Here is an 11831-nt window from a genome sequence, read left to right as displayed (position 1 = left end):
TGGATGCTGCCTGACCTGCTGTGCTGTTCCAGCAATAAAGTTTCAACTTTGATCTCCAGCATCTGCAGACCTCACTTTCTCCTTACACATAGGAAGACAACAGAGGATTGCTATCCAAGTCTCGCCCACTTCTCCACATTTGGAGGTCAGTTAACTCAGTTGGCTGACTTGTGATGTGCAAAGAGTGACATCAACAGCATTCCTACACCAGCTGAAGTTACCATGAAGGTCTCTCCTTCTAAAATTTGCCCCTTGCTTGAGGGATGGTTAATCCATCACCAGTCGTCATCTCTCTCTCTTAAATGAGAGGGCAGCACTATGGTCCTCTGGGACTATGGCAACTTTATTTCTTCACATAACAGAAGACTACACTTCACAAAAAACAAAAATCATAACAGAGGCAAAGGTATATCAGAGGCAAAGGATTTATTTTGGCATAAACTTCCAAAAAAAAAGAATGACATAAGTACAGTCTCCACGAGGATAACTTCAAAAGTACACACATTGTCTGCTACTGAGACAGAAAGTGCAACTAAACTCAAACAACAATTAAAATGAAAACTATCTAATGGGGAAGAATCTGGAAGAATACAACCAGTAGCAAGTCCTATTTTTTGGATCGAATTCAACAATGTCACATCTAGCAACTCAAGAACAGCCAGCAAACAAAACCATTTCATAGAAACGTTAGAGACCTATATAAAAAAAAGGACTATTACCATAGTGTTTTAAAAGAGTGAAACTGAATTATCAGTTTAAAAGTTCCCACTTTGCTGTATATTTATATTAGACGAAAGTGAGGACTGCAGATGCTGGGATCAGAGTCAAGATGAGAGTGGCGCTGGAAAAGGACAGCATGTCAGGCAGCATCCAAAGAGCAGGAAAATCTATGTTTCAGGCAAAAACTCTCATCTTGAGTCTGTATATTCATGTTGTATTAATTTAAATTAGATAGTTCAAAATTTTCACCATTAAAATCATCTTGGGATTTCAGTAAACTGGATTTAAGTATGAAGTTAGGAACTGAATTGAGGTTATGATTTTAACAGGCTGCTTTTGTTACTTCAATCTCACACAAAAAAATTGTTCTGCATCTATGAAATATAATAGATACAACATTATTTGATAAAATACCTGCAGCTTATAAAAGAAAATAATAATCAGAAACAAAGAAAAAAACCCAGTTACTTAATTGGCTCGGAGATCTTACAAAATGTCTTTCCGTATCCCTTCAGCAGGTCTTTACCACTTACAATGGGTACTCACACTGTACTCATAAGTACAGTCAATACTCATTATTTTCTAAAAATCGTACTTTTTCTCAATTGAGTAACCCATTAAAACTAATTAATGCCATTATCCACGTCCACATCCATGCTCAACTCTCTAATTACCGCACATACTTGTGCAAAAGTCAAACATTTTTAGGCTATTTTTAAAGGTTCAATTTATAGGGTCGACTAATACACGGTTACTAGTTTTGTGGGGCTGACATTCATGCTGCAGCTCAAAATACTGTATTATTAGCATAAGTTGATTTGATCGCACAACTAATCCCAGGTAAAGAAGAAAAACACAATGAATTACAGTAAAGAGAAACAAGAATGAATTACTGATAGGCAATTTTATTTATACGTACCAGCATGAACGTTTAACATGTCAAACATTTATTGAAATCCTGCAAAATCACACTGTTCAACATAGTCATGGCCTGGTTTAATGGCACACTTAAAATGAAACATTTATTAAATTCTGAATGTGTAATTCTGCCAAATTCTTCTGTTTTCCTCCTATTTAATCTTGTATGTTATCAACCTCAGCAACATTAACAAATTTGTTAAAGAATTAAAGATATATGTAGCTAATATGTCTCACTTTTACTCAGATATAATCACAGTTAAAATGATGAATTTGTTAACGACATAAACATTCGGATGTATAGTGAACAAAGTGCGATAAATACTGATAGACTGAGTAAATGTGCTGTAGTAAACCAAGTGGGCTCAATGGACGGATGTACAAATGGATGGATGGATGCGCAATATAGTAACCAAAGGGCGATGGGTTGAGTTACCGATATGAATGAATGAATGCAATTTTGTTTAAGTGGGTTAATGAGAACATGCAGTTTTCTTTGTAAGAAGTTTATAATGTGATACAATAGGGTCAACACTTACACAAGATATATGGAAAATACAAGATTTGTTGGCCAAAAATAAGGGGCTGACTTTTACATGAGTATATACTGTATATTATTTGGCAAATACTGTTCCTCACAAAACAAACAGTGACCCAGAAGATTCACTTTTATTGTGGGACACAGAATGCCTCAGTTTCTACAGCATTAGTCTGAAGTAAGGGCAAGTGCTGCAAAAGAGCAATTTTAAATACACCAAATTATCACTCTTCAACATTTAAAGAACATTCTCTAAAGTTGCCTGTTTTGCTGGATCACAACAAATTTTACACACAAATGAATGAGCAGCAGTCCTTTTAGTGGGTGGGTGGGGCAAGAGGAGGGTTTGACCAAATTATGGGTCAAACTATAGGATGGGACTTTTACCAGCTCAAAGCAGCAATGGCAGCTGTAAAGCTTGGACTAAGTTTTAGCAGTGGTGAGGCCCTTTTAAAATGTTCATGTTTTCGTCATTGGTAGGAATATCTCAATTTGAAATTCAGCCTGGTGCTGCTATAACCCCTAACTACAATTTTTTTTAAAAAAGTGCTTATTTTACTTTTTCTCAGGGGAAGTTCCCAAGTTTTAATCACCTTCCCCCAACAATCCTCAACATCACACCCGTTCAGGTTCTTAAATCATGTTGCCAAACACTACTTGCTTAGTTGCCCTCTCCCTAGTTCTGCCAGCCCAAACCCCAACTCCACAAAACCCTGAAATGTTCACTTAGATCACATGACACCTGAGGCACTAATGTGTCATATAGGGTAAAAGGTTTGGGAAGCACCATCTTAGGAAATGAAAATCTTGAAAACCGGCATAACATAGTGTGTAATTTATAGGTAGAGCACCTACTACGGCCAAATGCAAACTATATCCATATTCCAACTTTCAGCAAGTCTATGCCACATAAGATTAATACAAACAGAGGTGTATCTAGTTGTACATTTTGCTACTGGCACATTTTAAGCATCGTGCTCTAGAACCATTTAAACTACATATCAGAATTCAAAAAAGTTTTTCCATTTGATTTGCAAATTTATCATGTTTAAAAATATTACATAAGTGATGCTGATAGGGTGATGCAAATGTATGCAATCAGTTGCTTTCTCAACAAAATTGGATAAATACTAAGAGGGAATAGAAACTGGAACACTACAGGCAATAAAGAGGGATGTATAACTGACTGGATCTCTTTTATAGAAAGCCAATAACGGCACAATGGGCTGAATTGTAAGATTCTATGATTTAAAGGCAAATCAATCAAATTCTCAAAACACTATTTCTATACCTTTCAATCGTAGAATTGTAGGTTTGAAGTATGTTCACATTTAAAAGATATAATTTGCAGTCACTTGATTTCTGTTTACATGGATGTGCTACTTTGCTACTAAGACAAATTGAATGTGGTAAAATGAACTGAAGATGCAGTGAAATATGCATGATTCAGGCAGTTTCTTATAATTCAAATCAAATGCAGATTTTTCCTAAGTACAAGTTTCTAATGAAATCTAAATAAAAGGCACAATGATCAAATTAATTATTCCTATAGTCAAAAGTTTAAAAGCCCTTCTTCACTGCAAAGTTACAATGTCAGGGTGGCAATGTGTCTTTTTAAATAAAAAGGAATATGCCAGCAATCTTTTCCTGGCCACATGCCATGTGTGTTCTATTAACTCCAAATTCTACAAACAAAAACACAAGTTCAGGTAACGGGTTAAGATAAAAGTACGAAGGAAATCTTTACAGTGTAAAATTGGCATTGCAATTTGTTAAAATGAAAACATGGGATGTATGTTTTGTAACCTAGCATATGACATTAAGAGACCACCTACATTAGTTCAGATGAACTGGAAGTAATCCATTATTTGAAATTCTCTACTAAAATTCTGCCTTATTATATTTTCTAATCAATCTCTTTGGAGCAAGTGTGACTTGAACCCAAGCCTCCTTGTACAGAGGGAGGGAAATTGCTACTGCACCACAAGAGCCCTAAAATTCAGCTTCTTAAATAACTGCTGCATCACCTGTAAGCTGTCAATTTTGACGTGATTCTACTTTCTTCAGTCCTCCCTTCCGATGGAATACACAGGATAAGAATAATCTTAATCTTCAAAAAAGGTTTTTCAGTGGAAAGGATATACATTTAATACCCTTCAATAAGCTATATCCAGTACATAGTTGGCAATTATTTAATCTTTAAATAAACATACACAAAATTAAATTTTTTCAATTATACAGATTCCAGTATCTTATTCTGACTGGAAGAAAAATTGTAGATCCTGAAGATTAAATCAACACCAAATGATTTGTATCACAGTCTAAAATACATTTTCTCCTTCAGATTGATTCTTGAATGGATTAGAAAGCAAAAGCAACTGAAAAACAGTTCTTACCTAAAACAAATCCAAACTGGATTGCTTTTTCTTTCACATGAGCATCTGACTCTTCAATATACGAACAGCGCCTGCTGAAAGAATTGGCCAACACCGAAGCCACCTTTACTCCATGATCCATTAATGCTTGAAAACAGTGATGCAGGAGATGCCTAGCAGAGAGAGAGAATGGCTTGATTAAGCAGAGAGTGATGTACATTTTAAAATAAATCCATCGAAAATAAAATCAATTTCTGTATATAATTAATTTTAATGACTATAGAATTCTGAAGGGAGGAATCCATCACTGCTATTAACAAATTTATGTACATAATAGCATTTCATGAAGTCTATTCAGGCCATTAATACAGTGGACAACTGTCCTAAATACAAGACAAAATTAATACACTCCCAATGGGCATTACATAGCAAACAAATTCCAAGTTACGTATGTGCGGCATTAAACTTTAGTAGCAAACTGGAGTGGATCAAAAATGGGATTGCAGGATTTTCATAAATTGTTAAAACAGTCCAGGTTACTAAAACCATACAAAAAAAAAGTTCATTTGGGAGAGATTTCAAAGCAGTTATATCATTTAAACATTCACAGACCCTGTGGTTACCTCACACTTTGATTGCTGTGCACAGGTCCTAATTCCAGGCTCCATAAAAAGTGTGAAAAAGATTACAAGCATTGCAGAAAAAGTGCAAAATTGATTTATAAGTAAGAACTATCCCAGAATTAAGAGCGTACAGCCACAGGGGAAAAGACTGAGCATTTTGATCCAGAATATTGGAGAGGACAGAGATGACCCAAATGAGGTCCTCAAAATTATGAAGTAGTGCAATAGGGCAGAACAGAGTGGACACTTCCACTCAGGTCAGTGTAAAACTAGTTACAATAAACACAAAACACAATCAATCAATAAAATCCAATAAAGACTCTTTTTAAAATACAGAAGTGCTAATGTGGCCCCTCCTCAACCATTCCATGCAAGACAATAGCATATATCTCTTAAAATGGAATCAAGATTGGGTACAGGAGGGAGAAAAAAAAAAGAGGTATAGTATGCTTATGTATTAAGTAATGGGAGAAAGCTTCTATGTTAAATGAAATATTGTGATTTCTTCTGTGGAAATATGTTTTTATGCATTTGGCAAATAGGAATAGTTGTGCTTGTATACAGAACACTGTCAGTTGAGACCCAATGTTAACACCCCGAAAATTGGAGACAAGATGCAAAATAAACTACCCTCGTACTGCTGACCCAATACTGCCAACATTTACTACATCAATACTATTCATCTAGATTATTCTTGTAGATGTTCGGAATAAAATTGTCAGTTTATTTTGCATAGTGATCTTTTGAGTAGCAAGGCCTATGTCCATCAGCAACAATGTTGATACTGTTAGCTTGCCTTGTAGAGAAAATGTTGTTTAAAGACGAAAATGGAGAAAATTAAAATTAATAGAATCCTCACACGTCTCAGCTAGTTTCAATTGCTGGTTCCAAAAAAGGTTCTGAAAAAAATCCCATCACGACCACAACCACATCAAAGATGATCTTGCTGAATGATAGAGGTATTTCAAATATATTAAAGAAAAAATATTAGGAAGAGAATAGGGCCCCTCAGGACCAAAGTGGACATGTACTTGCAGAACTGTAGAAGATGGGTGAGGTTCTCAATGAATGTGTTTACCACGGAGAAAGACATGATGACTTGGGAACTTGGGGAAGTTAGTGGTGATATATTAGAGACAGTCAAATCACAGTAGAGGTGGTTTTGGATGTATTAGAATGTATAAATCACCTGATCCTGACCAGATATATCCAAGAACACTGCAAGAGGCTAGAAAAGAAATTGCAGCAGCCCTAGCTGATATTTTTGCATCATTGTTAGCCATGGGTGAAGTCCCAGAAGACTTAGAGGGTAGTGAATGTGGTGTCATAAGACTATAAAACACTGGAGCAGAAATTAGGCCATTCAGCTCATAGAGTCTGCTCCACCATTCAAATCATGGCTCAACCCCATTTCCCACACTTTCTCCCTGTAACCCCTGATACTCAAGAACCTACCTACCTCAGTCTTAAGTGTACTCAATGACCTGGCTTCCACAGCCTTCTATGGCAATGAATTCCATAGATGCACCACTCTGTGGCTGAAGAAGTTTCTCCTTATCTCTGTCCTAAAAAGGTCTTCCCTTTATTCTGGCTGTTCCCTCATGTCCCTAGTCTTTCCTACCAATGGAAGAATCTTCCCAATATCTACTACCCAGACCATTCAGTATTCTGTATGGTTCAATTAGATCCCGCCTCATCTGTCTAAACTCCATTGAGTATGGACCTAGAGTCCTCAAACATTCCTCATATGTTAAGCTTTTCATTCCTGGGACCATTCTTGTGAACCTCCTCTGAACACACTCCAAGACCAGTATATCCTTCCTGAGATATGGGGCCCAAAACTGCACATAATATTCCAAATGTGGTCTGACCAGAGCCTTAGAGCCTCCCAAGTACATCCCTGTTTTTATATTCAAGTCCTCTCAAAATAAATGCCATCAGTGCATTTGCCTTCCCAACTACTGACTCAACCTGCAAGTTTAACTCGAGAGAATCCTGGACTAGAACTCCCAGGTCTCTTTACACTTCAGACTTCTGAATTTACTCCCCATTTAGGAAATAGTCCATGCCTCTATTCTTCCTACCAAAATGCATAATCTTACACTTTTCCACATTTGTAGTCCATCTGCCACTCTTTGCCCACTCTCCTAACCTTTCCAAATCTTTCTGCAGCCTCCCTGCCTCCATGCTACCAGTCACTCTACTTACCTTTGAATCGTCGGCAAACTTAGCCAGAATGCCTTCAGTTCCTTCATGTAGATCGTTTCTGCATAAAATGAGAATTTGTGGTTCCAAGATTGAGCCTTGCAGAACACTATTTGTCATTGGCTGCCATCCTGAGAAGAATGCCCACTCTCTGCTTTTTGCCAGACAGCTAAGCTTATATCCAGGCAAGCACCCTGCCTCTCACACCATAAGCCCTTATCTTGCTCAATAGCCTCCTGTATGACACCTTGTCAAAAGGTCTTCTCGATGTCCAGGTGGATCACATCCATTAGCTCTCCTTGGTCTAACCTGCTCTTTACTTCCTCAAAGAATTCTAGAAGATTAGTCAGGCATGACTTCACCTTGATGAAACCATGCTGACTGCCATATCTTACCATACACTTCCACGTATTCAGCAATCTCATCCTGAGATTCCAGGATCTTACTCACGACAGCGGTTAGGCTAATCGGTCTGTAATTTTCCGTCTTTTGCCTTACTCTCTTTTTAAAACAGGGGTGTCACGTTAACTATTTTCTAGTCCCCGGGACCCTTCCTGATTCCTGAAAGATCACCACTAACACCTACATTATCTCTTCAGCTATCTCCCTTAGGACTCTGGGGTGTACTCCAACTGGTCCACGTAATTTATCCATCTTCAGGCCATTCAGTTTTTCTAGCACCTTCTCAAGTGATGGCCATCATACTCAGCTCTGCTCCCTCACTCTCTTGAATTTTTGGGATATTATTGTGTCCTCTAGTGAAGACTGACAGGAAGTAATTATTCACTTCCTCAGCCATTTCCTTGTTCCCCATGACTATCTCTCCAGCGTCATTTTCCAGCAACCCAATGCCCACTATTGCTTCTCTTTTGTCCTTTATATTACTAAAGAACAGGTGCAAAGAAAAGCCTGGGAACTATAGACTACTAAGCTTAACATTGGTGGTGGATAAGTTACTTGAGAAGATTCTGAGAGATAAGACATATATGCATTTGGAAAGACAGGGTTTGATTAAAAGGTAATCAGCATGGCTGTGTGAGTGAGAGATCATGCCTCACAAAATTTTTTTGAGTTTTTTTGATGAAGTGGCCAGGAAGGTTAACAAGGACAGGGTGGCAGACGTAGTCTATATGGATTTCAGTACGGTCTTTGATAAGGTTCCACATGGTACACTACTCTGGAAGGTTAGATTACATAGAATCCAGAGGGAGCTGGCAAATTGGATGCACAATTGGCTTGATGGTTGGAAGCAGAGGATAATAGTGGAAGGATGCTTGCCGGTCCGGAGGTCTGCAACTAGTGGAATGCCTCAGAGGTTGGTGCTGAGCCCATTGATGTTTGCCATCTTTATCAATGATTTGGATGAAAACGTACAAGGCATGATTAGTAAGTTTACAGATGAAATAGGTGGCATTGTGGACAGTGAGGAGGTTATCAGAAATTGCAGTAAGAACTTGATCAGCTGAGGAAGTGGGCCAAGAAATGGCAAATGGTGTTTAATATAGATAAATGAGGTCTTGTATTTTAGAAAGTCAAATTAAGGTAGGAGTTTCATGGTGAAAGGTACATCCCTAAGGAATGAAGTGAAACAGAGGGATCTTGGAGTTCAGGTTCACAGTTCTTTGAAAGTGGAGTCACAGCTAGACAGGGCAGTGAAGGCAGCTTCTGGCACACTGGCCTTCATCAGTGCACGGGGCATAGAGGTTGGGAAGTTATGTTGCAGCTGTACGGGAGGTTGGTGAGACCAAACTTGGAGTATTGTGTTCAGTTTTGGCCACCTTGTTACATGAAGGATGTTATTAAACCGGAAAGAGTGCAGAAGAAATTTATACGGATGATTTCTAAACTCAATGGACTGAATTATAAAAAGGAGGTTGGACAAGCAAGGACCTTTTTTCTTTAGAGCGTAGGAGAATGAGGGGTGTCATTATAGAGGTGTACAAGATCATGAGAGGCATGGATAGGGTGAATGCACTCTGTCTTTTTCCCAGGGTTGGAGAATAGAGTACCAGAGGGCATCAGTTTAAGGTTAGAGGAGAAAGAGTAGTGGGGGCACGGGGGATGGTTATGCATATGAAATGAGCTGCCAGCAGATGAGGTTGAGGCAGGTGCATAACATCATTTAAAAGACATTTGGACAAATACATGGATAGGAAAGGATTAGAAGGATATAGGCCAAGTGCAGGGAAACAAGGTTAGCTTGGACAGACATTTTGGTTGGCATGAACCATTTTGGGCCAAAGGGCCTGTCTCTGTGCTGTAGGACTCTTATGACTAAAAAGGATGCATGGCCTACTTCTGTTCAGAGGCCTATATTCTGCAACTGTGCATGAAGTTTAAATATTTCGTTAAACTGGAATGACTAATGAAAGGAATTTATAATAACAACAACAACATCCAGTGGAACAATGGATCATTCTGCAGCCACAAGCCACACTAGAGTCTGTTGTTATCAGTTTTTCAGCAGCACATTAGTCTCAACCCAGAAATGCAGAATGGTTTAAAAAAAAAAATGCACACTGCTAAAGCTGGATCTAAAAGCAAATTTAAGACACAATTCCTCTAAAGAAACTTAGCAACAATCATTTTAGTGTGCACAAGAACTGTATAGACAAAATTACAACTAAAATACGACTTCACCTTTGTTCATTAGAAAGAGTAATGCAGTATGATGCATCTTTTTACTGTACTACATTCAAGGGCACATGCAGCCAAAGACAAAGGGTCTGGCATTTTTTTTTTGTTCGAAACAAAAATAATTGCAGATGTTGGAATCCTAAGTAGATAGGCAAGAGGCTGGAAGAACACAGCAAGCCAGGCAGCATCAGGAGGTGGAGAACTCGACGTTTCGGGTGTAACCATTCTTCAGGGCTCAGGGTGGGTGTAGGGGGGCTGCTGATAAAGATAATGGCGGAGGCAGGGTGGTGAAGTGGTCATAGGTGTGTGGGGGGGGGGGGGGGGGGGGTGAGTCAGGAGACGGAGAGGGAGGTTACTTGAACTTGGAGAACTCAGTGTCGAGTCCTCCAGGCTGTAGGGAGTGGGAAGGGGAATTAAAATGGGTGGTGACCTCCCAATCCCACTCCCTTTCTGACATGACCATCCTTGGCCTCCTCCATTACCACAAACAACCACACCGTAAACTGGAGGAAAACACCTTAGCTTCCACCTGGGCAGCCTACAACCCGAAGGACTCAACACGGAGTTCTCCAATTTTAAATAACCTCCCTTCCCAGCCCCTCCTCCCTCCCTTCCATGAACTGGATTCTAGTAGCACTTTTTATAATTTATAGTCAAGTCCAATTCCTGCCAGGCCTTTTAATATTGGTGGAACAAAGTCCGTCAGTCCATCCATCTGTCTATGTGATACAGCCTGTTGTCCATCTTGAGAGAATATAACCTTGTTGGATTATATACACATGAAACAAAGCAAAAGGACTATGGCACTGCTGTGCAAACTCTTTCCCACTGTGACCCTATTTTAGTTCACTACCTCCAAGAGGAGGAGGAAATAAATACAACACTTGTTAGAGGAACATAGGGAAATTAATGGGGTTAAAGGCTAATCTCGAAATGGGGCTAAAGAATGGCCCAAGTTCCTAGACTGAAGTTGCATTATTGGATATTAAAGACAGTATTGGCAGAAATCCAAGATGGAGGACGGGAAAAATTTCTGGCTGTAAGAGCTGCTCTTTTTTTTTGAGGTATTTTAGATGTTGGAGGTGATTTCCTCGAATTCCAGGAGCAGCAATTACTGTTTTATATGCTGTTGCATTGTTTTGGAACTTTGGCAAAAAAAAGTCAAAACAACACCAGTTTAAAAGGGAGAAGAGCAGACAAAAGAAGCACATGGACAGTGCACGAGAGAGCGAACCTGCATAGTTACTGTCTTTGCTGTTTGAATTAGTGTATCGCTGGACATAGAGTGCTTCTGGGAAAATTAACCGTGAAATTCACAACTAATCTTGGAGGAACTGTTGGGCAAAATTCACAGCACAGAATCAGATAAGTTAATTGTTGTTTCAGTCTGTCCAAGAGAAGGGCTGCAGTAGTGAATATAGTGGATTCTTTCTTGATTACATGTTTTTGGAGATAAGTCTCTTGATTAAACTTAAAATAGAAGCCATAGCTATTAATTTAACCTGGGGCAGTGTTTGTAGAGGAATAGTGTTATTTTCTGGGTCTGTAGATTGTGAAAGAGCAAAAATGGCCTTTGCAGTGATACGTACTTCTTGTCAGATGTGGGAGTTTAAAGAAAGTTTAAGGGTTACTGCAGATTATATCTGCCAAAAATGCTGTTGGATACAAATCTTATCAGATCGAGTGGATCAGTTGGAGAGACAGATAGAAGCGATGAGGAATTTGCAACAGCAACAGGATGTGATGGATGGCAGTTATAGGAAGGGGGAAAGTCTCAGGATACAGTCACATAGATGGGTTAACTCCAGGAAGGGT

General features: G+C 38.9%; 1 protein-coding gene across 2 annotated transcripts in view; it reads right to left on the bottom strand.

The window, feature by feature from the left end:
• The window catches only part of appbp2 (amyloid beta precursor protein (cytoplasmic tail) binding protein 2), an 86357-nt gene that overhangs the window by 33745 nt on the left and 40781 nt on the right, over positions 1-11831 (bottom strand). For both annotated transcript variants that reach the window (XM_043718527.1, XM_043718528.1), the window contains exon 3: positions 4573-4724. In XM_043718527.1, the coding sequence (XP_043574462.1) occupies positions 4573-4724 (152 nt within the window). The remainder of the gene's footprint in view (positions 1-4572; positions 4725-11831) is intronic.

Source organism: Chiloscyllium plagiosum, chromosome 28 (assembly GCF_004010195.1).
Source record: "Chiloscyllium plagiosum isolate BGI_BamShark_2017 chromosome 28, ASM401019v2, whole genome shotgun sequence".
Taxonomy (NCBI): domain Eukaryota; kingdom Metazoa; phylum Chordata; class Chondrichthyes; order Orectolobiformes; family Hemiscylliidae; genus Chiloscyllium; species Chiloscyllium plagiosum.
This window is presented reverse-complemented; position numbering and strand designations above follow the sequence as displayed.